Source organism: Camelus dromedarius, chromosome 15 (genome assembly GCF_036321535.1).
Source record: "Camelus dromedarius isolate mCamDro1 chromosome 15, mCamDro1.pat, whole genome shotgun sequence".
In the NCBI taxonomy this organism is placed as follows: Eukaryota; Metazoa; Chordata; class Mammalia; order Artiodactyla; family Camelidae; genus Camelus; species Camelus dromedarius.
Window position 1 is genome coordinate 14,113,572 of NC_087450.1, and position 26,113 is coordinate 14,139,684.

The 26,113-nt window shown below is 44.4% G+C and overlaps 1 protein-coding gene across 1 annotated transcript in view; it reads right to left on the reverse strand.

Annotated features, from left to right (window-relative positions):
• Nucleotides 1–26,113, reverse strand: part of ANTXR1 (ANTXR cell adhesion molecule 1) — a 218,345-nt gene that overhangs the window by 89,530 nt on the left and 102,702 nt on the right. Inside the window, exons 11-12 of the mRNA XM_010979894.3 lie at nt 25,454–25,523; nt 23,661–23,739 (exon numbers count right to left, since the gene is read on the reverse strand). Coding sequence (XP_010978196.3) covers nt 23,661–23,739; nt 25,454–25,523 — 149 coding nt within the window. The remainder of the gene's footprint in view (nt 1–23,660; nt 23,740–25,453; nt 25,524–26,113) is intronic.

A 26,113-nucleotide genomic window follows, 5' to 3' on the forward strand; every position in this document is an offset into this window, starting at 1 on the left:
CCCCACACTCCGCCATCCTTATATCCCCCCATCCGTCCTCTGTAACCACTAGTTTGTTCTCTGTACCTGTGAGTCTCATGCAGCACCTTTCATGTGCCAGACAGTAAACAAAATAGTTTCGATTCTTAAAGAGCTTAGTTTCTGGTGCGATGATGATAATGGTAATGATGATAATAATATTTGTTATTACTAGCTGATGCTGACTGAGTGCTTACTATGTTAACGTGCTTTCCCTCTGTTAGTTCACTTAATTCTCGTTAACATCTGTATGAATTTAACACTATTTCCACCCCCATCTTACAGAGAAAACTACCGAGGGAGGCAAGGACAGGGGAAGAAACTTGCCCAAGGTCACAGGGAGAAACCAGAATTGAAACCTGGCCCGTTTGGTTCCAGAGGTCACAGGTTTAACCAGCAGGACACTGCTCTCAGCTAAGAACCCAGTGCCTGGAGCTAGCACGTCAGAGAGGAGGGGACAGCGGGACGGACACCTCATGTGAGGACGGCGCTGTGGCACCTGCTGAAGCTGTATCAGTGTGGAGCAGAGAAGTGCATCACACCCACACGGTTTAGCAAACAGTATTCGCGTCATTCACGAAATGAGTTCAGTTACTCTAAACGAATCCTCTTGCATCTTCATCAAGCCGCAAGATGCAGAGCCCCCTTGAGTGCCAAGCCTCTGCCACTGGCTGGGAGGCATGCGGAATGTTCCAGAGCCCACACTGTGTAGCCTGGCGGCCCAGAACCCGGCTCCATCCTCCTGCTCTGGTGCAAACTGCCTTGGCCCCCACCCGTCCTCCTGTGCACCATCTCACAGGCTGCCGGCCCACCCTGTGCTGCCCGCTGCCTATTTCCAGAAGCTTCTTCCTGGAATGGAGCCCAGAAAGGCCATGGGCTGACCACTGCTCTCAGCCTGAGCCAAGACAAGTGTGTGGGCTTGGCCTCTGCTCCCCCCTTGGCTAGGGCAAAGGGTGGCCAGGACAGGAAGGGCTCCTGGGCCCACATGGCCACCACCATGGGGCCGAATGGGGCCACTGAAGTCAGTGACTAAATGTGCCTGGCCAGCCCCTGTCTTGGGTGGCCAGCTGGCAGGGGGCAAGGTGGCTTCTGAGAACTCACAAGTTCAGCTGGAGCCGGCTTCCAGGCCTCTGACGGTCCTCACAGGGGAGGGGGAGCCTGAAGTGGGGACCTGCTGGGACCTGATTTTATGACACATAGTGAGAGCAAATGCAGACTGGCCCAGCAAACTCTGCCTCTGACACCTGCCCTTGCTGGGCAGCCCCTGCAGGTAATTCTCCAGAACTTCGAAAGAGACTTCAGAGACGTGGGGGGAAAAACAAAGCAAAAAAAAAAGCAGATCCACAGTCAAAGATTGAGTCCAAAGATAGTTATTTTCCTGACAGCCCAAATACCAAGGCAAGTTAAATTCTCATTTTATTTAAAAAGTAAAAACAAAGTTTAAAAAATCAACATGGCCCTTTCATTTAAAATATTTTTGGCAGGAGGTGGGGAGCTCTGGGGTGTATCTGAAAGGAATCAGCCCAAGGTGGGTGCATCTTCCAGCTGGGGGGTGGGGACCAACCATTTTCTTCAATGAGTAGTTTTATGCCTTTTCTCCTGTGAACGCTGAGGTGTAATCTGCTCACAGACCCCCCACCCCCAGCCCGGGGAGCACGCAGACAGGGAGCATTAATTACGAGGGCAGTAGGCTCGGCCTGCTCCTTTCTCCGGGAATTCCTTGTTAGGATAAACGTCCCTGAAGGCTGCCTGGCTTGAAAGGCAAATCCCTGCATCACGGGTTTTTAAAAATTCCTTTGTTCCCAGCTCATCCAATGAGGGCAACTCTTTTAAGACAAGGAGACATTGTTTTGAAGGGTATAGACTTGGAAACTTGCATAATGAAAGCATCTCTTCCATGGTAGGTTTCTAGGTAATTTTGGATTTCGGACGCCCGGCAGTGGGGTGAGGGATCTTGTGTGACTGGAGGGAGGCAGGCCTCCCTCTGGGAAAACAGAGCATCAGGGATCATTGCTCCTTTCTCTCTTGTTTTGAGGGTTGTCAGGGTCAAAGGAGGAGGGGAACGTTGAAAGGAATTAGTGGGAGACTGAGGGAAGCTTAACTTACAGCAACTTGGTGTGTGGGGGGTGGTAGGGATTGCTCAGAGGTAGAGCGCACGCTTAGCATACACGAGGTCTTGGGTTCAAGCCCCAGTATTGCCATTAAAGAAAACAAAACAAACAACCAAAACAAAAAACACCAATTCAGTGGAATCCCCCATATCCAAGCTGGGTTTGGACTGGGATTCTGCCTGACCCCCAGACATGGGGTTATTATGTAGCCGATGAAGTGTCTTGAGTTTGCCTGGAAAACTGTCTCAGCTAAAGAGGGCGCGTTCTTCCCCACTCCTGCGCATCTTTCCATGTTGAGGGCACCCTGCGTACAGCTCTGGGCCTTATTCCCCCTTTACCCATGCAGTAAACAGGACCAGGGCACAGCAAACGCGGGCCTCTGCCCTCCCCTTCCTCTCCGAGAGCCTGCTGCCCTCCGGGAGCACAGCCTATCCTCTACTGCTCCATGCAGGCTGGCTTCGTTGGGGGGGGGTCTGATGCTTGTACAATCTGGGGAGGCTTCTTTAAGAAAAAAAAAATGAACTGATGTACAAAAAAGAAGCAGACTCACAGACACAGAAAACAGACTTACGCTTCCCAAAGGAGAAAGGGGGTGGGGAGGGATAAATTAGGAGTTTGGGATTAGCAGATACAAACTACTGTATTTAAAATAGATACACAACGAGGTCCCACTGTACAGCACAGGGAACCAGAGTCAATACCTTGTAATAATCTATGATGAAAAAAGAATATGAAAAAAAAATATGTTTAATGGCATCATTATGCTGTGTGCCAGAAACTAGCAACACTCTGTAAATCAACTAGACTTCAACTAAAAAAATACAAATGCAAAATTATAAGCGCCCCTCCCAGAGCCTTAGAAACGCTAGAAAGGACCCATTCGAATGCGGGTCCCTGAAACTTAAAGTCCATCAGCTTCGCAGTAATTCTACCCCCGGCCGTGCGTCCTCCCTGGACAGGCTCCATGCCCAGGACGAGGCTGGCAAATCTACTTAAATCTGGGCTTCAGTTTCCAGCCCATTTACTGCCACACTCAGCCTCGGTCTCCAGTCCACAGCAACAAAGGCAACCCTGAGGTTTTCATATATTGTTCTGAAGTGGGGGGCGGTCCTCATTTCTGTTTGTTTACATGCTTAATTGCCTCCAGGACAGTGACCCCTCCAATGTCTCTTATTTTAACTTAGCCCCAGAGGGGCCCTGGCAATTGGAACAAACATGTTTTGACAAGTGTCCACGAATTATTAACCCAGGAGTAATGAGAGCCCTCACTGACGGGTGGTGGGTTTGCGGCAGTTCTGTGACCTGGTAGGTGTCACAGACTCTGAGTATTACTTCTGAAGTTGAAGATACTGAGATCCTTTCACGTGGCTAGACGAGGCTGTCTTTTCAACGTTTAACATGCAAGAATGAATTAGCAGGTTTATTCTGCCACATCGAAGGGCTATGAGCCAAACTCTGTCAAAAATAGGACAGGAAAATAGCTGCTGATGATTAGATCTTCTTAAAAGCTGGCAAAGCCATTTCCCTGGAATCGGCTGGTAAATAGTGATGCCACAGGGCACTCCGGGATACGGCAAGGCCGACTTGCTAGGGTGTGAGGCTACCCAGGGGTCCCTCCGCCTCCTCTCCCTCCATCTGAGGCCCCATCCTTCTCTCTCTGGTTGTCTTTGAAGCATGTCAGAAAGAGCTCAAGGGAAAGGGGCCCTTCCACGAGGGGCAGCTTTGGTCTGTGATCTCACGGTAACTTGCTTCTTCTAAATACCAACGCGGCCATCCGGGTGAGAGGGAGATGAGTGGGGATAAAGGGGCCAGAGACATGCTGACCTGTCCTGCTCAGGTGCGGGAGGCCCTGTGAGCAGTCAGAGGAGTGTCAGCCCCTGAGAGGGAGGCTGGAGGGCTCTGCGCCCCCCCGCTGCGCCCCCTGCCCTCCAGGTTCCTCTGCTCCCTCCCAGGACGAGAGGCTGGCGCTTGGGAGGTGTCACATTCCAGTGCTCTGAAGTGGAATTTCAGAAGCATCCTCAGCAGCTGGTCTGAGCTCTGTTTCCTGCCCAGACAAAACTGGCAGAGTCCGGGCAAGTTTTATTTTGCAAGATGAAATTTAAGTCATTTTATTGCTGCTGAGAAGTTCTGGATGGGCAAGCCCAGAGACCAAAATCTCTCTCTTTCTCTCACAGATCTTATATATTCGAACTGTTATTTCTGGACGTAACTTTAGCCATTATCTAACTTCCCTGCCTATCCTGCCCTGCATTTTATTGGAATACTATTACCTGGCATCTGCAGTGGGGCTCTCCTCAGCCTCCGTCCTCCCATCTCTGATTATTCCTTGCCCATCTCCTCTTGGGTTCTTGTGCATGCATTTCCTTAAACGTCAGCATGCCCCATGGATCCATTGTTTTTGTTTTTGCATTTTTTTAGAAATGTATATACTTTTGATTGTGTCTAAAGTGAGAGTCTACTTTTTTTTTTACCTTAAAAAATTAGGGTAAAGATATATATATATGTATAACACATAAAATTTACCATTGCAACCATTTGTAAGTGTCCAATTCAGTGGCATTCGGTACGCTTACAATGTTGTGCAACCCACAGACACACTCTTGGTCCCTTGATGTTTTTCTAAAACTCCCCATGGACCGTCTCATTGCCTTTCGTAGTTTACACTCTCATCTAGATGCTGATGACTTAAATCTTTATCTCTAACCTAGATCTCTCCTCATGCTTCAGGGTCATAGTCGGGGTCACTCCACTGTCTGGTGGGCCCTACTGACACTTCAAAGTCAACAAGTCAAACTGAGCTCTGTGTTTTCCACCTGGAACCTGCTGGTTCCCCTCCCCTCATTCAGTGGTACCACCTCTCAATCCAGGCTGGAACTCTGGAAGTCAATCTCACTTTTCTATTTCTCCCTCTCTCCCCTCCTGATGTCACACCCTCTTATCAGTACATCTGCTCCTTTGACCACTTGAGTGCATCTTGAATCCGCCCTTGTCTGTCTACACCTTCTCCAGGACAATTAATTAGGTTCAGAGTCTTATGAGTTCTTCCCTGGCCAGTTGCAAGCTGCCTCTTCGTTAGTCTCTCCACCACCATTCGGGCCACCCCCCAGTTCCATCTTCTACAACCGCATCGACAGTCATCAACCTCAAATGTTACTCGGACAGCTCTGCCCACCCGTGAACTCTCGTGAACTCTCGAGCAGCTCTTCATTGGCTGCAAGACTTCCTAACATCGGAAAATCTGATGAAAGTGTTACACCTCTTTACTCAGAAAAGTACGCGTTCACATTTATACTCATTAATTTTGATTACAATTTCAAGGGGTCCATCAAGTCCCCAGCATCCATTTACAGGTCCCTCCGTACAAGACTTTTTAGTTCAAGGCCCTTCACAACTACGCCTCTCTTTTTTTCCCGACCTCCTCTCTCATCACCTCCCTCCTTAGACTTTGTGCTTTGACAAAACTCAACCACAGGCAGCCCCCTGAATACATCTCACCGTTCTCTTTGGTTCTTCTTCTTCCTGAAACACCGTTTCTTTCTTTAATTGCTTAGGTAGCTGTTTTTCATCTTTCAAGTCTTAGCACACTCATGCCCCGATTCACTCATACCGTACACGTTTATTGAACACCTACTATGTGCGACGCCCTCTACAAGTGCTGGGCATAAATGATGGACACGGTCTCTAGTCACAGACCTTGCAGTTGAGTGGGGAACACAGACAAGTAAACACTCCCACTGAACTCCACGTTTGGGCTCTCGGTTTATATTGTATCTCAGCACCTACTGTATATTACAGATATTACATCATTATGTGCTTGTTTCATTCACTGAACTATCAAGTCCTTAGGGGAGCTTTGTCTGACTCCACTCATCTTTGTGCCTTTGAGACGAAATACAGTGTTTCAAACATAAAAGGACTTGTCACTCAAGTACTTATTAGACCGAAGGAAATGAGAATTTCGCAGACTAACACCTTCTACAGCTAGTGGGTGGCAGAAAGGGCGCAGAAGCCAATATTGCCCCAAGCTGCTCACCTCTCCCTCCGTGGCCGCATCCCTAGAAACAGCTCTCCAACCTCACTTGCAAAGAGCTCAAGGCTAGGAATCAGCAAAATTTAAATTTAAACCCTCATTCTTCCACTTATTAATATGTGGACTTTAGGTGAGTTACCTAACCTCTCTTAAACTTAATTTTCTCGGTGTGTATGGAATTGAGACAATTCCTGCTTCGCAGGATTGATCTGCTATTATGTGGGATAAGGTACGTAAATTCGGCCATCCTGCAAGAAATGTGACTTCCCTTTCCATTCTCCCCTTGGCAGAGGCTCCGCTCAGGCAACAGAGTTTCATTCTTGTGAATGGCCTCCTGCGACTGTGACTGAGCTGTGATGCTGGTGGGTGGTCCTAGGTTACATATTTGGGAAACCACAGGCCCTCACCTTGCCACCCTAGTGTCAAGAAAGGGGAAATCCACGTGGGTTTTTCCAGTGGTAAATTTAATAGCTCTCATTCAAGTTGATTAAACATTAGTGAGGGAAAAACATAATTAAATATTATGATTTATTCTTGCCACCCGAGAGGTAATCTGGGCGAGAAATGGCAATAAAATTGATAGGCACTGAAGATATTGGATTCCTCAGCCTATGAAGTGGCTGTATAGAAAAAATATTAGGTGAGAATTACCTAAGCCCTTGTGGAACTCTTTTTAAAAAGCATGGTTGTAAAGTAATGAGGCTGTTCATGTAGTGAACACAGTAGAACTCCCACACCCAGATGCATCTAATTGCCTCCAAACTAGTGGCTTTGGATGCTGGGGACTCTCCAATGATCCAGCCAGTGCTCGAAGCAATTCTGGAACACCATCTGTGGAACGGTTTCTGAAATCAATTTATAGGCCCCCAAATGAAAATCTTACACCTTCTAAGTCATGCTCTGTTTTTTATCAAGGAGGTCCGCAGCCGGGTAGCCCACCACGCACCAGACCCGGTTCCCACAACTTCTGGGGCTGTTTTGATATCAAATGATGATATCAACCCCTAATTCCTAATTCCTCTATTGAGGATATTCAACTATTGCACCTTCAAGGTTATGGCAATTTCAGAGCAGGAGGGCAGATGATAACTGAAATTGTGACAGCATTGTTGGAAAAAATATACGGCTTCCCAAGGTAAATGTTTTTAATTTAATTTTTGGGAGGGGGAGGTAATTAGGTTTTTAATTAATTTATTTATTTTAATGGAGGTACTGGGGCTTGAACCCAGGACCTAGTGCTTGCTAAGCATGTGCTCTTCCACTTGAGCTATTCCTGCACAAGGTAAATATTTTGAAGGAGTAGTATAATCTGAATGTGTAAATTCTGGTTTGCTATACATCTTATTACTTTTTGCCTTATATAAATAATACCAGAAAAACTTAGATAAGCCATCATTAGTATGCAATGAAGGGGAAGATTGATGCCACTGTCCTACAAACCCAAGCTTTGCGGTCCTTATCATGGAAGGACTCTCTGTACCAAGATTTTCCAGCATCATCTTGGTTCTCTTGTCACCCTGACCCAGCAGAGGCATTTCAAGTCACTCACAATGGTGAGGGTGATGCTAAGCAGATCTTGGAGTGATTCAGCACTCTCCTTCCATAAAATGGATACAGCTTGTTAATCAAAACCAAATTTTTAGAGAATAATGCAGACAAGATGTAGCTCATTAGTACTCAGAATGCCTTAGTTCCTGTGAGTGGGCTGCTGAAATAGGATTACAAAGAAAGCTACTCAGCAATGTCCAAATGCTGTGACATTGGATGAGAAAGACTAATTTCTCATTTCCCTTTTTTGTTCCATTAGATACAGGAACTTCCCTTTCCTTTAAGGTAACTATTTATTTAATGTATGTGCTCCACTAGTCTTATCGATCATACTTCATATATTAGCAGCATTATGTATTATCAATAAGCAAGCAGACCTTCTGTATACTGTTAGCTGTTGCTTTAGATTATGAACTTGGGAAGGTGGAAACCGCGTTTATGATTTGAGTGACAGACGCTTACGAGAGGTGACCACGGTGATCTAGTCCATAAAACAATGCCTCTAAACTGCATCAAAGGGTATCAGGAAACCAACAACTCATTTTCTACACATGCGCAGCAGCAGGAGACACAGAAAGATGATCAAAGGCAGCCTACCATCCTGGAAGGTGTTATTTCTGTTCATTTAGAAAGCCAGGACTGTTCTACAGAGCTCGCTCAAAGAGCAGCATGGGTTATGTGCAGTTAATCTCTAAATGATGCTACAAAAAAACAGTGCTTGAGCTCAGAGGGAGTGTGGGAGGCCTGCCAAGGTCAGCGAGGCATCCTGGGGCAGGTCCAGGCAGTACATGGCAGGACTTGCAGGGTTGGTGAAATCTGGGTAGATGGAGAGAAGGAGAGGGCATTCCAGAAGAAAAGGGAAATGTGATCAAAGGCCCAGAGTAGGGACAGACATAACTCTATAGAGTGAGGAAGTATGAAATACAAATATTTGACCATCATCAAACATCATTATGTTAGGGATCACAAAGTTTAAGGCCAGCAGCTAAAGGTCAATGGAGGTTGCCAGATTGGACTCGATCATGAACAGCCTTTGTTAGATACTTATTTTGGTGAGTTTGTCCCTTGTAGATACAATCTCAAAAACCTTGAGCTTTTTAGATACCTTTTCTGAGTCCTTGAATTAAGGCAAGGCAGATAGAATAAAATTGCCTTAGCTGCACCTTTCATCCCTGCAAATGAAACATTCTCCCTGATCCTGGATGGTATATGAAAGAAACCTGGGAATATTTCAGTTGTCATTTATTCAATTTAGTTGTCAATTTATTCAAAAATTTTTTGGGGGGGGAAGGGAGGTAATTAGGTTTATTTATTCACTTATTTTTAGAGGAGGTACTGGGGATTGAACCTAGGACCTCGTGCATGCTAAGCATGTGCTTTACCACTTGAGCTACACCCTCCCCCTGATTTTTTTAAATTAAAAAAATTTTTTTTAAATTGAAGTATAGTTGGTTTACAATGTTGTGTTAATTTCTGGTGTACAGCATAGTGATTCAGTTATACATATATATTCTTTTTCATATTCTTTTTCATTATAGGTTATTACAAGGTATTGAATATAGTTGCCTGTGCTAGACAGTAGGACCTTGTTATTTATCTCAACTGCTTTTTAATTTTTTTTTTTTTAAATGAAACAAAGCATGAAAGCCACTGCTTTGGGTGCTGGCGAAACTAACATCTGTTGTAGCAACCACAGTGTGAGCACAGGGATGCTGGTTCTGTATGGCTTATGTCACAGACTCTTCTTTTTGGGAGATATACAATGAATCACTGACCTTTGAATTTCCTTGGTGGCCTAATGAACAGGTGAGAAGTTGGTTGCTTTGCAAAAGGAAAGGTGCCTATATATCCTTGTGGGACGTTGTCATTCTGTAGGGAGCAGAGGGAAGAGTCGGCTCGCTCTTTGGGGGCATGCAAACAACACAAATCATGTCAGTCTCAAGTAACATCCTGACTAGAAGATGCATGTAAGGACCTGGGGCAGCTTGTGATTTGGTGCATTGTATCTGTGAACTCCCGACTGGGACAGTATGGCCTGGGGTGGCTGCTGTCTCCTCTAGTTCTGTGACAGTCTAGTCCACTGATTTGTGCCAATTTTGGACCATTTAAAGAGTTGGCATTATTTTAGTGTTGGCAGACAGGAGATTCTCTCAGGCTTTCTGTGCATTTTAATCGTATTTCCAAAACTATTTATCTGTCCTCCCTCCCTCTCTCCCTTCCTCACCCCATCCCCTTCTTTTCTCTCTCTCTCCACACGCATATACTTTTTGGACCCTCTTTAAATTGTGCACATCTTCCTACAACTGTGCCTCTCATGACTGGATTTGCTAATCCAGAATGCTTGACCCCAAAGCCTCAACGCTTTGGAATAGCCCCAGTGACCCAGGAGGACGCATAAACGCACACACTGGTCATTCACTAAAGCTGGCATACTTCGGGCACAGACTTTCAGGCTTTTATTCAGAGACTGGGAATTCTTATTTTATATACAGATGATAGAGGCTTGGTTGTCTGATCTCTGAGCACCCAGGAGATCAAAAAAAGGGTAGGGTATCTAGAACAGAAGACATATACATCATACAAAGAACTGAGCAGCCAGGAAAAGCAGAACTATAAACTTCAAAAAACACAGTGATCGGAAGACCTCTCTAGGGGGCAAACAGCCTTGGAAATCAATGGTTTCATGGTAGTGATATAGGCAGATTTTAGTTCATAATAAGAACAGTGGAGAGTAAAATGTAAACACTCCATAATATTTTATAGCATCCATTTTTGTGCACAAAGGCTTCCGTAGGAAGGAAGACCTAGGAGGAGGTGAAGGATGAACTCAGTGGGCTCACCCCTCACCTAAACGGGGTGTTGGCTCCCTTGGCTGACGATCTCACTCCAGCCCTGCCTGACCTTGTGACGGCAGTGAGAGTGGCCCATCCCCCATCCAGAACTGACCAGTGAAAACACAGTTCTTTGGAGACACGTCTATTTTTCCTTTTCACCTCCCCTCCCCGAAACGAATAGCTTTCTTTGTTATCTCTCTATCCTGTTTTCTATTCTGCCCTTACTTGACTATTTTTGCCCTCCCATTTTTTTTGGAGAGGCTTACTCCATTGCTCTTCCGTAACATCTCAAGTTCAACACCGGGCTAATTGACTTACGGCTTTCTGCATTTCTAATGTAAACATTTAAGGCTAGAAATTGCCCTCTCAGACTCACTTGAGCTGTATTCCACAAGTTCCGTTCTGTGGCATCTTCACAACGATCTCGTTTTAAGTATTTCCTAATCTCCACTATGATTTTATTTTGGCTTATAAAAAACTGACGTGGTCTGTTTGAAATTTACAAGCACGTGAGACTGTCCTACATACAGTAAGCCCTGCAGCCGCATGAAGTTGGCTGTAAGGTGGTTGGTGATCGGCTCTTTCTCTCTGCCTAGACCCCACGCTCCAGAGGGGAAAGTCTTTAGTTCTCATCTCCACTGAGGATGGGGGCGAGAGGTGGAGAGGAAGCGACAAGTCAGTTCCGTGCAGTGTATATTTCATTATCTTTACTTTTGGCATTGCACCAACAGATGGGAAACATTTCACTGAATTTAAGCTGCATATGCCTTAGGATGACTCCCACTATTTTATGAGCCATTAGGGAAAAACACTGGAAATTGAATTATGGTACATTATTATCAGAAAATTTCCAATTTCAGAGATGGTAAAACGTGAAAAAAGTGTATCAGAATTTATGGAATAACGGTAGTTTTTCATTCTTCTTATAACTGTATAACCCCCATTTTATGCAACCAAAAATTTTTTGGGACCCTAGTTAGAATGTTTTGCTGTAGTCTTGTTGTGTGTCCACTAGATCATGTTTAATTGCATGATTCAAATCACTTGTATTTTATTAATTCTTTTGCTGCTTGATCTAATCAGTACTGAGAGAACGGTATTAAAATCTTCTTTTGCGACGGTGGATCTGTCAATTTCTCTTTGTAATTTTGTCAGTTTTTGCTCTATATATGCTGAGGTTATGTCATTAAGTACAGAATAGAATTATTCCTTCTAGGTTAAGTGTTCCTTTTAACATTATGTAATGGTCCTCTTAATACCAATAATGTTTTTTAGCCATACAGTTTAGTTTATTTAATATTATAGCTACATTTGCTTTCTTTTGGTATTCTCCCTATATAACTTTTCTCATATTCTCATATTTTTATTTTCAATCTTTCGGTGTCCTTATATTTTATTGAATGCTGTTTTATTGTAAATAGCATACAGCAGGATATTTTTTAAACACAATCCCTCAGTCTGTGTTTTTTAACTGCTGAGTTTGGTCCTTTTTATTTATCTTGGTTATGGATTAGTATTTGGATTTAACTTTTATTTCTAAGAAGAAATATTACCATCTTACGATGTGCTTATCTCAGAGTTTCCTGAAGCACAGATTCAGAAAAATCCTTTTTTTCCCTCCTCATTTACTCTCAAAACAAGGACATTTCAAACTTAGGGCAAACATTCCTTAAAATGCTTTGAGATAAAAATATTGAAAGTCAATTCCTCAAACATCCAAGAAAAACAAATCAGCTCAATCCTCCAAAACATATTGGAAAAGATTTTTACGCATACAAGGGTTATCAAAATAGAGATGCTGGCAAACTAGTTTTAGTTTAGTTCATAAGCAACATTTGACACCTGAGTTTCGCATCCTGGTATTTGTGTGGTCTTCTGCCCTTTCTAATGACAGTACTAGAAACTATAGGTCATCTTGTTAAAATAATAATAATAATAACAATAATAATAAATACTAGGATATTGTTTAAAAAAAAGACCTTGAATTATGTATGGCAATACCTGCACTAGTTAATAAATAGGTGAGAATAACTTGTGACTAGTGTGTCAATTGTTTGTAAATGAAAGGGTGTGTTTTGAGGTTCTTTGAAAACAAATTGTTCTTAGGAGGAGTTTTAAGCACACTTTGGTCTGAAATATAATCTCATGTGTTATTAGGTGGAGGTTGGCCAATTTGAGTTGCACTAAGGGAGACCGTCTCCCGTGTCACCAACAAAAGGTTCTCATATTTATTTTCCAAGTATAAAAGCCAAGCTCATTTGTTATACTGTAAAGGACTGATACTGTTTGCCTTACTCTCGCACTAGCTTACTGTTAGTTCTGGAATTACAGAGTCTCAGTGTTGGAAAGAATCTGAAAGCTTTTCTCGTCCAGTTGCCTCAGATCTGACGCATGAATGGCCTTAACACAGTTCTGTCAACCCGTCTGCTTGCCTGCACTTGAATACAACCAAGACGGGGAGCTCACTCCCACCTATATGTAGCAGCCAGTTAGAAAGACCTTTTTTAAAAACTGAGCCACAGACTGTAGACCAGCCTATTTATTCTATTCCTTAAATCTACACAATAAGGGCAGATGCACCTTCGGACAGCCCTTCCAATACTGAAAACGGCCATCAAGTCTTTCTTCGTGTCTTCAGGCTAATGAGTCTCAATTTCATAGCTTATTCTACATAATCTACCACATTTGGTAATTTTCCCCCACATATCCAGTTTTTCTAGGCTTTCCCTTGAAACGTCTTTACCATTTAACACAATACTTGAAAGGAGATTTTTACCTTCACCAAGCTGAGACGTTCCATCACTTCTTCTGTCTCAGACACCACACTTCTGTTAACTCACCCGAAAGTCAGAGTCTCTTTGGAAACCTATCCCTGCGCTGATTCTTATAAAGCCTAAAACATCAGTGCAGGAAACTAAGACGGGGTATCTACTGTGTACCTGGACTTCTGCCAGCTATTTAAGGACCAGGATTTTAGCCACATTGATCTGATCCCAAAGCCCATGTCTGCTCGCACTTTCCTTTTCCAGCTAAGTCTCTCTCCTGTGTTTTGCTAAGCCACATCTTCCCAAGGGCATATCGCCTACAATTACAACATTATTATTGTTGTGCAACTATTCTTTGTCAAAGGCTGATTATGAGACGCTAATGTATCACTTGTAGTGCCAGGGCTGTGGTTGGTGACTCCTGGAACAAAGTTCCCTTCAACCCAAATAATGGAAAAGCAAACTGGAGTCTGTTCCCTTTCCAAAGGACCAAATTATAAATTAGGGGCATTCAAATTAATGCCATTTTGTTAATACACTTGGAACATAAAAAGGCTGGATTCATTTTCCAAAGATATTGCTTTGTGCTTCCTTTGAATGGCCTCCCACTGCCCAGACTCCATCTTCTGCCACTCAAATCCCCTGCAAGGTCAGTCTCCTGTTTTCCCTCCAATCCAGTCTCCCCTTGTTCTTCCAGGATAATTCTTTACTGTCTGTGAAGAGATGGTGGCTAAATGGCTAAGGAGAGAGATGGGTGTGGGAGTGAGCTGGACAGGGAGCAGAGTGATGGTAGGATGAAGAAATCTACAAGGAAAGTCAGTGTGTGAGCCTGGCCCCACCCACCTTGATGGGTGGTTTGGAAGGGACTTGGTGTCCTCCAGGGGTTGTTTCCTAGAACTGAGAAACAGTTTAGGGAAGGTCTTGTTGGGGAAAGGACACTCAAGGGACAGAGTATTGGGGCTGAGGTAATCATGAGCTGCCTACGTGTTATCTTTGAGTTTCCAGAATGATTTGTCCAGCTCCCTTTTGCAGGAAGGTCTGAACGCCTTGTTGGGTAACCGGGAAGTAATCCACCAGCCTGTTGAATGGACACGCCTACAAGTGTGCAGTGCTTTTATCAATTTACTCATCCAAAGGCCGGTGAGCAGGCTCATGAGTCTTTGGAACAGATGAAGAATTTCTGGGGACCTGTATGATACTTACCTTTTGCATCCCAAAATGTAACATTTATATCTTGGAGTATATATCCTGCCACGGCAACTACGCGTAGGCTTCTGGAGGGCAAGGATGGGCTATTCTGCTCTGAGTCCCTAACACTCTGCTTACAATAGAATTTCACTGCATTTTGGTCCTGATCTTTGGCCCCATTCACCACCGGTAACCGCTTCGCTACATTTCTTTCCTAAATGAAGAAGAGGTCCACATGCTTATAGCTGCTGGTATGAATTATCTACCCCCAAGAGAGCTACCTATTTTGATTGATGGACTGTTTTGCTTACTTTGGAAAAGAAATAGAAGAAAAAAGTCCTCTCCGATTTCTACTTTTTCTGAAGAGTGAGCAGTAATTTTTTTACTATGTTGGAAGGTGAGATTGCCACTCAGCACAGGCTACTGGTTTCATTCCCCACCAGGCTGGTGAAATTCAAGATGTTTTGGCAAGGGCAGTCATGCCAATTGCCTGTTTACCTAGATAGCCACCTGACTACAAAGCTGGGCTGGATTTGTATTTTCCCAAGTCACTTCAAAGCCACCCGGAACAGAACTGAACTGACTTACAAAATGGACCCAGGAAGTTGCCTAGAATAGAATTCTGCAGACGGTGCTGGAAGGTGGGCCCTGTCCTCCATCTGCGGCCTCTCTTAGCCACAGCCTCTGCAGCATCCATCTGGGCTCCAGCACATTCCATCCTGAGCGAGCCCCAACCAAGGCCATCTGTGCAGCCTCAACCTTGGCTGGCAGCATCCAGATTATTTGAGCTGCCGTAGCCTCGGTTTCTGGTATTCCGGGGTGAACCCAGGCCACGCCAGTGTTCCTCAAGTCACAGCTTTTCTCTACTTCCCTAAATTCTTGTTCTTTGAAGATGAAAGATGTTTATTTCCTGACTGAGGAGATACTGGGATTCAACATCGAAACTGAACCCTGGATTATGTATAAATTAAAGAAACTCCAAATGTAGGCAACTGGGGTTCACTTCTGAACACAACAACTTGCTTGATAACAACCCCTTTATTGGACCATTTCTTCATCCCTTTTCTCACTTCTGTCATCCCTTATCCCCGCTTCCTGGGATCTCCTCCTCCTAAATAAACTACTTACATTAAAAAAAAAAAAGTTTTTTAAGGGTTCAGTTCCAGCTGATTCACAGTTCCATGCTGTGAAAAAGACTGAATCATTTGGTTCTCCTAAGGGTGTGATGGCCGAAGAATTATTATCACAAAATGTGGACAGATAAAAATCATTGTTTTTCATAGTAAATTTTACCCGTATATACACCAGAAATTGACACAATGTAATTGACTGTGCTTCGGTAAAAACAAAACAAAACAAAACAAAAACCCCACAGTTGAATTGAAGCTTAGCTGTTATGACAATACAACCATTATGTTTGGCTTTTGAAAATGGACGTTTTCAATGTATAAATGTAAAGTTGCAGCTTGTAGCTGTTGTCACTTCTTAATGTGTTATAACTGACCTTGCATGGTATGAGATAGAAGTTTAAACACTGGTGTTAAAAAAAAAAGTTTCCAGCTGAAACTCCAAAATATGGAAGGCTTTTCCAACTGGTCCCAATTGTCTTGTCTCTGCCTTCTCTCCTAAAAACCCACCACAACCAATCACAGCCACACTGCCCCAAAACATGCCTTTACCCAGGGCTCTTACCCTGAGAAGGTGTCAATTCTTCCTTCCTGGCCCAGTTCACTTATATCTCTCCTGCAAATCCTTCTTTGATTCCTCAGACACTCCTCTACATGTTATCACTGGGTGTTGTTCTTGGTTAAAGCACTTATCACGGTAAATTGCAAACCCTTGGAGTACTTGTCTGATTCCCTTGCATTATATTTTTGTGTTCCTTAGACTTTGTAAATGTAGTTACTTAGATTCATATCAGTGTCTATGGTTCCGCCTGCCTTCCAGCCTTGTGCTGTAGACCCTCATGGGCCAGGGGCCTGCCCTGAATCTTGATCCAGTTGAGTGGATTATTTCTAGATCCTTTTTCCAGATCTGCACCTCCGGCAAGAATCTGCTCCTGGTGAAGGTAGTGCTGCTCTAGGGAGATCTTGGACTATTGCTCGGCCTGGGATCACTGGTTGTGGTCCTTCTGCTGGAGAATTTGTCCCTCTTAAATCATGTTCAAACTCCCCATGTTCCTTGAAGGTGCATATTGGATGGTTGGCCATCCTCTTTGGAGGCCTACCCTCCAACCAGCTCAGTGCCCCCTAGTCTAACCCTACCTCATTCTGGCCCCCTTCTTCTCCTTCCAGCAGGTGCCATCATGGACTCAGCATGACCCTGGTTTGGGTTCATTCATTCATTCAATCACTCATTCAATCACCAGCTATCTACTGGGTAACAGCAACGTGCAGGCATCGTCCCAGGGGCTGGTGGCAGCAGTGAAAGAGACACAGTCCTTGTTTTCCCACAAGGAGCATATGGGTTACCCCGTGCCTGAGAGACAGTGGCTTTTTCCAATATCTGTGCTTTCTTTTTGCCAAGTTTCCATTAGTTTCCAGACTTTTAACCTATCTCTGTATAGCAGCCGGAGGCCCACTTTCTTGTGAGACACTGGGAGGCATGAAGTGTTACAAAAATACTTCTGTGAACCCTCTTCCTGAAATAAAGAGTGGCCAAGGGGAGGGTACAGCTCAAGTCGTAGAGCGCATGCTTAGCATGCATGACGTCCTAGGTTCAATCCTCAGTACCACCACTTAAAGGAAAAAAAAATTAAATAAATAAACCGAATTACTAGCGCCCCACCAAAAAAAACCACTTAAAAAAAAAACAAAAAAAAAGAGTGGCCAGTCTTTGGCTCAGCAGGCCTTAGCGTGAGAGGGAGAAACCCAGAGACAACTTGGAATGTGGAAAAAGGGCATTTGGAGAGAGTTTTGCAGTCTTTAACTAGCAACACAAAAGGGAGAAAGTCCTCAGAATGGTTCTATTGGACTAAAATAATTATTTCAGGCAAATTCCTGAATTTGAATCAGGCAAAGTCTTTCAGGCAAATTCTGGTAAAATTTTATACTAGAAGATAGGGTCCAGAAAGAAGAAATGGAAAAGAGAGGGGTCTGATTTTAAAATCTTGGGATTCTGAAATGAATGGGATTGGGAGTGAATCAAGAGAATAAATCATTTGCCCTAAATCAATTTTAATGACTTTAGTTTTTAAACTTCGGAGGAAAATTAATGTCAGGTGAGTGTAACAATAAGACTCCTGTGGGTCTAACATTTACCTGCCAAGCTTATTAAAGTGCAGAATGGTGGGCTCCTCCCTAAGAATTTCTGATTCTTTAGGGCTCCTCCCCACCTTGGCACTGCTGAGGGGAGAATTCCTTGCAGTTGGGGGGGACGGTTTCCTGTGCATTGTAGTGACAGCACTCAGCTTTCCCTCTCCAAACAAATACCTTTGGAAAAATACCACTACTTTGGGAAAAGAAAAGTCTCAATTCATGAAAATCTGAAGGATAAAGTAATGAAAAATCCTTGGGAAACAAACTGGCACCATGTTCATCCCCATAGAGATCAAACCACACTCCCAAACCCCAGTGAGTCGTGGCTTGGACACCAGAGGGTCCAAGCCTATCAGAAAAATCTTTCTGAGGCTGCAGATCTCATCTGCATGAGATGGTACCTGCCTCCAAACATGTTGGGTGTGATAGAAGATTTTACATAATAATAGGAGTTTTCTATGTGGTAAAAATACATCAACTTTAGTAAATACTTGTTTCAATTTACTCTTCTAAATAGTCTAAACATTTCCCTTATGTTACTCCTTACTTGATTTGTTTACTGAGAAAATATATTTTCCCCCCCCGAAACAGTAGAGAAACTGCAGTCTAACCCAGTCTGACTTATCACCAGATCTAATTTCCTGGTGTTGGTTTCCTAGTTATCATGCGGGCAACATCTTCAAAGCTTTTCCCAGCCTGGTCCTAAAATACAGGCTTATCACGGACTCAAAAAGATGCATATTTCTTCATCAGGGGAAAAAAGCCTGTTTATAATGAACAGCACATCTTTTAACGAGACATTCCTTTAGACTTTCGGTATGGAAAGAGAAATGTCAGTAAACTAATAATATCCAGCCGTCACTCTTTGACAGACTACCCCGTACCCCAAGGACCTCCACACTTTACAACAACCTTTAATCTTTACAACAACCGTGCAAGACAGGTGTTAAGACAGGCTCAGGTTATCTTGCCCAGGATCATCCTAGAAAGCAGAAGGGCTAGGTTTTGAAATTAGGATTTTTGACTCCGTATCCTATATTCTTAATTCTTCCATTACACTGCAATCATAGAGCAGTCACTCCTGTTTTGATGTCACAGCGCTGAGTTTGCTGCATTTTATATTCATTCAAAAAGAATTTCTCTGACTTGATGTGGGTCGTCTCAAATTTACTCAACCTCGGTACTGTTTGTAGCCGGGCTGGTCTTTGTGTAAACTAGGGGGAAAGAGAGGCTCTCCGCTGAGTTAGCGTGGACTTTAGACCCTTCTTCCTAACTTTAGATCCCTTTCTTTCCTTCAAAGATTGTGACTCTCCAACCTGGAAACCACTACAAATCGAATCCTGACCAGAGTCAATACAGAAGAGCATCACCTGGGCATCCCTGTTACACAGCTGATTGATGATCAAGGATGTGGAACGTACATCCTAGGAGAGTAGCTGCCAACCTGAGAAGCAGCCCCAATCAGGAGGCACCAGAAATTGATATAAAAAGAAAGGGGGAAAAAAAAAGAATCATGGTTCCTGGGAGGGACCATGAATAAATGATGCTCATGGCCATATCCAGTCCTTGCTCAGGGTGGCTTCTCTTTAGGGGAGGACCGCTTTCCACGTCTCACCTGTAATTATCATTTTTCAAATCACCACTTGGGTTTTATATCCTCCACAAAGCGCTCATGACTCTTTCTGGATTCACTCCTTCTTTCTGTCCCTGAAATCCTACAGCATTGACAAACCTGGCTCCCACAGTCTTATACTCAGTTACAGATTCTTTTAAGTGCTTGCTGGACTCATTTTTCCAATTGGATTTTAAGCTTTTTAAGGACAGAGACTTGTAAAATGTAAATGGAGCACCAGAGACACAGTAAGAGTTTGAGAAATACTTGTTGAAAGACTCTGATTTTTGTACACTCTGGGTAAAAAATTATAGAATTTTAAGATACTTATCTAAAAGAAGATAACGTTCCATGAAAAGTCCCTTAAGGCCCTAAATTTGGTCGCTTTATTTTCAAAAGGGCAAACTTCTTTTTAATATTTCTCTCAAAGCAGCATCATATTAGTGATTTTTCTCAAACTGTTGCTGGGGTTGGAGAAGGAAAGAGAGGCCAGTTAAGACTCTAGAGATGGGATGTATTTAAACATGCTGAGAAGAGAGGGCTTTGGATGTTTGACCATTTTCTATAGTCATGGAGCTCAACAAAGTTTACCATTTGTATAGGAATCTTTTAGCTCTTGGAAGGAAAAAAATCCCTTTCCTGTAAAACTTCACGGAATTTCTGCTTCCTGGCAAGGGCAACAGTTATTCGTGGCGGATCTTGAAAATCTGTGACATGGTTGTCCAAATGGGCACCAAATAAAGCGAGAAAAGAAAAGGCTGAGAACTACATATTTTGAAATTAGATTTGGTTCCAGGTGATGGGCTGGGCAGGCTGTGACTGGCACTGACGAGACCAACCCTTTACTCAGACCCAGGAGACCATTTTTGATCTAAAAACCTTATTATCCTCCAAACCAGCTGCCCAAGAAACAAAGGCACATCCAAGACCTTACTTCACATCCTGGATGACCACACACTCCACCTGCATCTCTATTTTGCCCAGCGATGGCTTTAGTCTTTTTCATCTGAGCTTCTGTGTAGGGCCTTATTGGGGATGGGGATTGTATGTTTGAATCGAGGTCCTTTTTCTCTGGATGATTTTGGCCATCTTGTCTGCTCCCTTTTAATCACCTGGACTTGGTCTAGTGACCAACATGTGCTCCTAGGAATGCATCTTGTATTGGAAGGGTCCTTTTGTTACAACAGGACTCCAAAGTGAGGCACCAACTCTGTGGGAAGAGTCTCCAATTATTTTGACTCAATAACTTAACTAAGCTTCCATGATCGTAACAACTAACATTTATTGAGCACTTACTACCCGCCAGGCCTTCTTCAAGCACATAACAGAATCGTTTCATTTGATACTCACAATGCTGCTAAGAGATATAAATTATTATTATTCTACTTTTGCAGATGAGGAAATTGGGCACCGCGGGGTTCGATAAATTGGTCAAGGCCACACAACCAGCCCACAGCGAAACCGATCTGGTTTCCCTCTGCCCCAGATCTCTCCTCTTCAGTCTTCTCCTGTCAACTGAGAGCACCTTCATCCCTTCTGTTACTTAGGCTAAAGCCCTTGGGGCCATTCTTGATGACTCTCTTCTCAAACCCTACTACAGACATTTTGGAAAAATCCATTAACTTTGCCTTCAGGATATATCTGACTCTGACCCTGACCTCTTCTCTCATCTCCATTGCTTCCTCCTGAGTCAAGCCACCATCATCACTTTAGCCTGAAATAGTGCCATGCGCCTCCTAACTAGTCACAGTCCTTCCATCCTTGTCTCCCCATGGGCTGTTCTTGCAGCCAGAGGAGTGATCTTTCAAAGGGAAGTCACACTGGGTTGCACCACTGCAAAAGCCAAAGTTCTCACAAGACCCCGCACTCTCCATTACGTACTGCCAACTGCTCGCGACCGACCACCAGCCCTCTGGCTTCTCCTTAAACACACCAGGTGTCCCTGGCCATGAGCTCTAAGAACCAGGCCTCCCTGTTTGGCATGTGCTTCCCCGAGTCGCCCCACAGTGGATTTCAGATCCTCTATTCAAATGCCGCCCTCTCAGTGTGTCTCTATTTACAGTTCAAACCCACTCACTCACGCAGTACCAAATCCTCTTCCTCTGCTCTATTTTTTTCTATAGCACATATTACTTCTTAACATAGTGTCTAATTCATTAATGTTAATTGTTCCCTGTCTCCCTTCTCTCCCCGCATCCCCACGAGATAGAGATTTTCGTCTGTTGTGTCCTCTGATGTCTCCCGAGCACCCGGGACAGGGCCGATCTAGCACATTGTGTGTGATCAGTGAATACTTGTTGAATAAATGAATGAATGGGCTTGGATCTCAAGTCTTAGGGTGCTTGTAATTTTGTGGGAGACATGCAGCATTCTCCAGCGAGAGGGGAATAATGCAGAAGACGTTATGAGGTGGTGCTGAAGGGTCTGCTGAACAGAAAACTTAGTGACGTGCCCTCAGATGAAGGAGATGTGAGATGTAAGTGCAGGCTGGAGTGAGCCGGGAAGATACAGAGAAACTTTACCGGGAGTTCTTCTCCCTGTGCGGTATATTAGTAAGGGCATCGTTTCTTCTCGACTTAGAGGCCCAGGACTTGAGTGTGTGGTCCTGCCTCTGCCACACCACACGCTTGGTCCCTAGATGGTTCCCCTTCCCACCTCCCTGCCCTTGCGGCCTCAGGGCATGGCTGTTTCTCTGGTACCGTCAGGTCAGACATAATGAGAAATACAGCCCCACATTGTTGGATCATTCAAAAGCAGGGAGGAATCTGGAAGGGAGTTGTTAGATCTGGGGTATTTTAAACATTTCCTGCAGGTTGGCAGGTTCCAAAAAGGGTAAGTTTCTAAAAGAATCAGGCAGGGTACGCTTGGAGAAATGTCCCTGCTCTCGCATACAGTATTCATATCTGTCCCCACTGGGGGATGCCTGAGACGTGAACATTTCTCAACGGTGACACTCCTCTGTGACAACCTTAGTCTCTTGGTTTGGTCAAGTAGAACTTTCCCATTGTCTGTACCCACGTCACTGGCTTACCCAGCTTTTATAAGAAAACCGGCTTGCTCCTTACATAGGATGGAAAGTGTGTGTGTGTGTGTGGGGGGGGGTAAGACAGGGGAGCTGGGGGGGCGGGGGTCTGTTGTCCACCTTGAGGCCTGGCCTCCTGCTCCTTTGAGGGACAACTCATTTTTATCTTGTCTGGCCTCCGTGCATGCCTGCCTTCTCCATTCACCGGGATGCTGTTAAGGACACAAACCTCAATTCCTGGGGGGTTTTTAACAACATACACTCCAAATGCCAGCCAGGAAGTGGCCATGGTATTGGTCTAAGCTGACCATCAGGCCAAAAAAAAAAACAAAAAAAAACCCCATTAGTCTTGAGAGTGATGTCATGGGAAAAGTGCATTTGGTTATAGAAAGTGAGTATTCAGTCAAAGGTTATTCTGGAAATGCTCATAGTAGGGGTGGAGGTCTGTACATGAGCTACCCAAGCCCTGAGGCCCTGTGACGGGCTGGGATCCGAGACACTGACAGGGGATGGGAGCAATTACATGGGCGGAAGGCTTCCCAGCCACGCTGCACATGAGAACCTTCCAGGGGAGCCTGGGAGCCTCCAAAGCTAGGGCCACTCGAGAGACTTCATTTAATGGTCTGGCATGAGGTCAGAGCATCCATATTCTTTAAAAGCTCTCCAGGTGATCTTATTACACAGAAATGAATACGGCCTGACACGAAGGCTCCAAGGACAAGGAGTGGCTGGTAGAGAGGACCAGTCGGCGCCCTGCCTCACAACCCCGATGGCATAGGGCCCCTTCCCCCTCCTCTCCTGCTTCCATTTTCTCCTGGATTATTTCCACAATCATATAAACAAGCTGCAACTTCTCCCATTTAGAATAAAAAGAGGTTTAGACTTCACATCTTCCTTCAGTTACTATTCCATTTCCCTGCTTCCTTTTGGAGGAAAAACTACCCAAGATGTGCTTTCTGGACAGGCTGTACAATTTCTTTCAGTGTATTTTCTCCTAAATGCATTCTACCCAGGCATTGCCCCTCAATACAGCACGGACTCTGGCCCCATCTTACCATCTGGGCATGCCAGCGTGTCCAGGTCTCACCCCCAGTAACGAAAATGGGGAATCCGCAGAAGCACAGGCATCCCTGATACACTCCGGGGGACAGCTCCCCGGACCCAGCCCGCGGCTGGCCTAGCAGAGCCAAGGTCAAAGCCCAGTGAACTGGAAAACCTCCCAGGGAGACGACAATGCCAATGAAGTTCTCAGTCAAGGGAAAGGCGATGACTTACGCAGTGTGTGGTGGTGATGATGACAGAACTGGAGATGAAGGAGAGGCCGTCGTTCATGCTGACCTGAAGCGCCGCTTTCCTGCAATGACACGGGAACCAGGAGTGCTGAGCGTGGTGTGCGAGGAGCAAGGGGCCGATGGCCCGACACACAGGTCCCCCAATGGCTCTGCCCTTAACTACCCTTGGGACTGTAGTCTCTCCCTCTGGGACCTGAGCTGTCTCCTTTGTAAAATGTGCAGCATGGTGTCTTGGGCCCATCCACTTCTAATAACATTCCAGAGAGATGTTAGCATATGCCTGGCTGGTGTATCAAGGCCCTGGATCCAGCCCTCCTTACTCTGTGGTGAGTTGCACTGAATGGGCAGAGCCTGCTCCCATTGACCTGTCACATTGTAGTAGGAAGAAGATTCCTTTTTTTATTTTTAACTGAACTATAGTTGACTTATAATGTACAGGTGCACAGCAAAGTGATTCAGTTATACAAACATACAGTATATATTCTTTTTCAGATTCTTTTCCATTATAGGTTATTGTAAGATATTAAATGTAGTTCCCTATTCTATACAGTAGGCTATTGTTTATCTGTTTTATATATAGTAGTGAGTATCTGTCAATCCCAAACTCCTAATTTATCTTCAAAAATGGTCCAAATCAGTGGGGATAAACTGATCAAGCTGTAAACTCTATTGTGGTTGACAGGACTCTCTGCAATTGGATTCCGATGGGGGTAGCTTTGTCACTACCCAGCTAGCTCACAGAGGGACAGCAGCAGATGACCTCATTTGCTGTCTACCTCCTCCTTCTATAAGACAAACACTGAAACACAAGCTTGCATTCTGCAGCCCAGACACAGGGCTAGTTTGTGGCATCCGTGGTATCACAGGATGATGTTAGGTGACCAGAGTTGGAGGCTTTATGATTTGAACAAATGATTGAAAGCAGAATTCAGATGAACAAGTTTAGCATTTTTTCTTAAAGCCACCATGCTCTCTTCAGCCTGTCACAGACATATTTACAGAGAGGCTAGGGTGCGTTCTGTCACAAACATGGCTTCTCTGCTTCCCCGCATCTTTCTTTTCCTGCTCAGGGTGCTAATTCTCTTCCTTCTCTTGAATATTTTGATCACTTCTCATTAGCACTTATTGTAACTGCACCACCATGAGGTCTTCACCAGAAATTAGTTCTGGGCGCCTCGAGCAGTCTGGGTGGACTTGATGCTCTGCAGAGACAATAAGGAGGGAACACTGAGCTTGGCCTCAGAGCATCTGAATCTGGGGTCGTGAACCAGCTGTTGACCCACTTAGCCTTTCTGAGCTTCCTTTCTGAGTTTCCCTATCTCTAAGAAAGGAGATCACCCTCTAGAAGGGCAATTATGATGCCAGGGTGAAGTAACATGTGTGAGAGCACTTTGGGAAGCTTGAGCGCTTTCTAGGCACGTAGCTGTGATGAAGCCAGACAGACCTTGGTTTAAACCCATACTCTTCCACTTGCTGCTGTGTGACCTTGGGCAAGCTACTTAAATTCTCTCAGCCACAGATTTCCCAGCTGTAAAATTGGGATGGTGTGTAATCTGCTTCACTGGGATCTTGGGAGGTTAAAGTCAGGTACCCTCTGTGAAACATTTATCCACATGCCTGGCTCACTGTAAGCATCGGCGCCTTCCTCATTATCTGGAGGAGTCTAGAGAAAGGCTCTGTAATGACAATGAAGAGAGACTCTTTCTTCTCCTTTTGTCCCCCTCTACCTCCTCTCTCCTCCCTGGCTGTGAGGTTTCACTGCAGGTAGAAACTTACATGCCAACTTCCTTTAAAATAGGCGCTGGACACAGCAAATAGGTATCTTCCACAGCGAAGGGCTTCTCATCTGTAAAAAGGAAGTCACTGGATTAAGACGAGTGAGGCAAATTTATAATTTCATATTCAGGGACTCCTAGAGACCATCAACCAAGTCCTGGGAGGCACTAGAAAAGTAGGAACTTTTTGAAATAGAAACCAGTCTTGAGCTGTAAAATCCATTAGCGTGCACTCAAGGTCTCCTGCCTGAATATCAGTCCTTGACCCTATATTCCAGTTGAGTCAATCAGTGAGCAAATAGAGTGAGCTCTTACCACAGACCAGGCATTACTGAGAGGAAATGCAAAGATGTTAGACTAGTCCTCAGGGAGCTCCGGGTCTAAGTCTAATTTGAGAGAGAAGCCATAGTCATGGAAAAAGTTTGCTGATGCAGCATTATTTACAATACAAGACACGAAGCAATCTAAATGTCCATCTACAGATAAATGTGGTATACATAGGTACAATGGAATACCTTTCCACCATAAAAAGTGGAAATCTTGCCATTTGCAGTAACATGGATGGATCTTGAGGGCGTTATGCTAAGTGAAATAAGTCAGACAAAGACAAATATTATACAATCTTACCTATATGTGAACTCGAAAAAGAAAAACAGCTCAC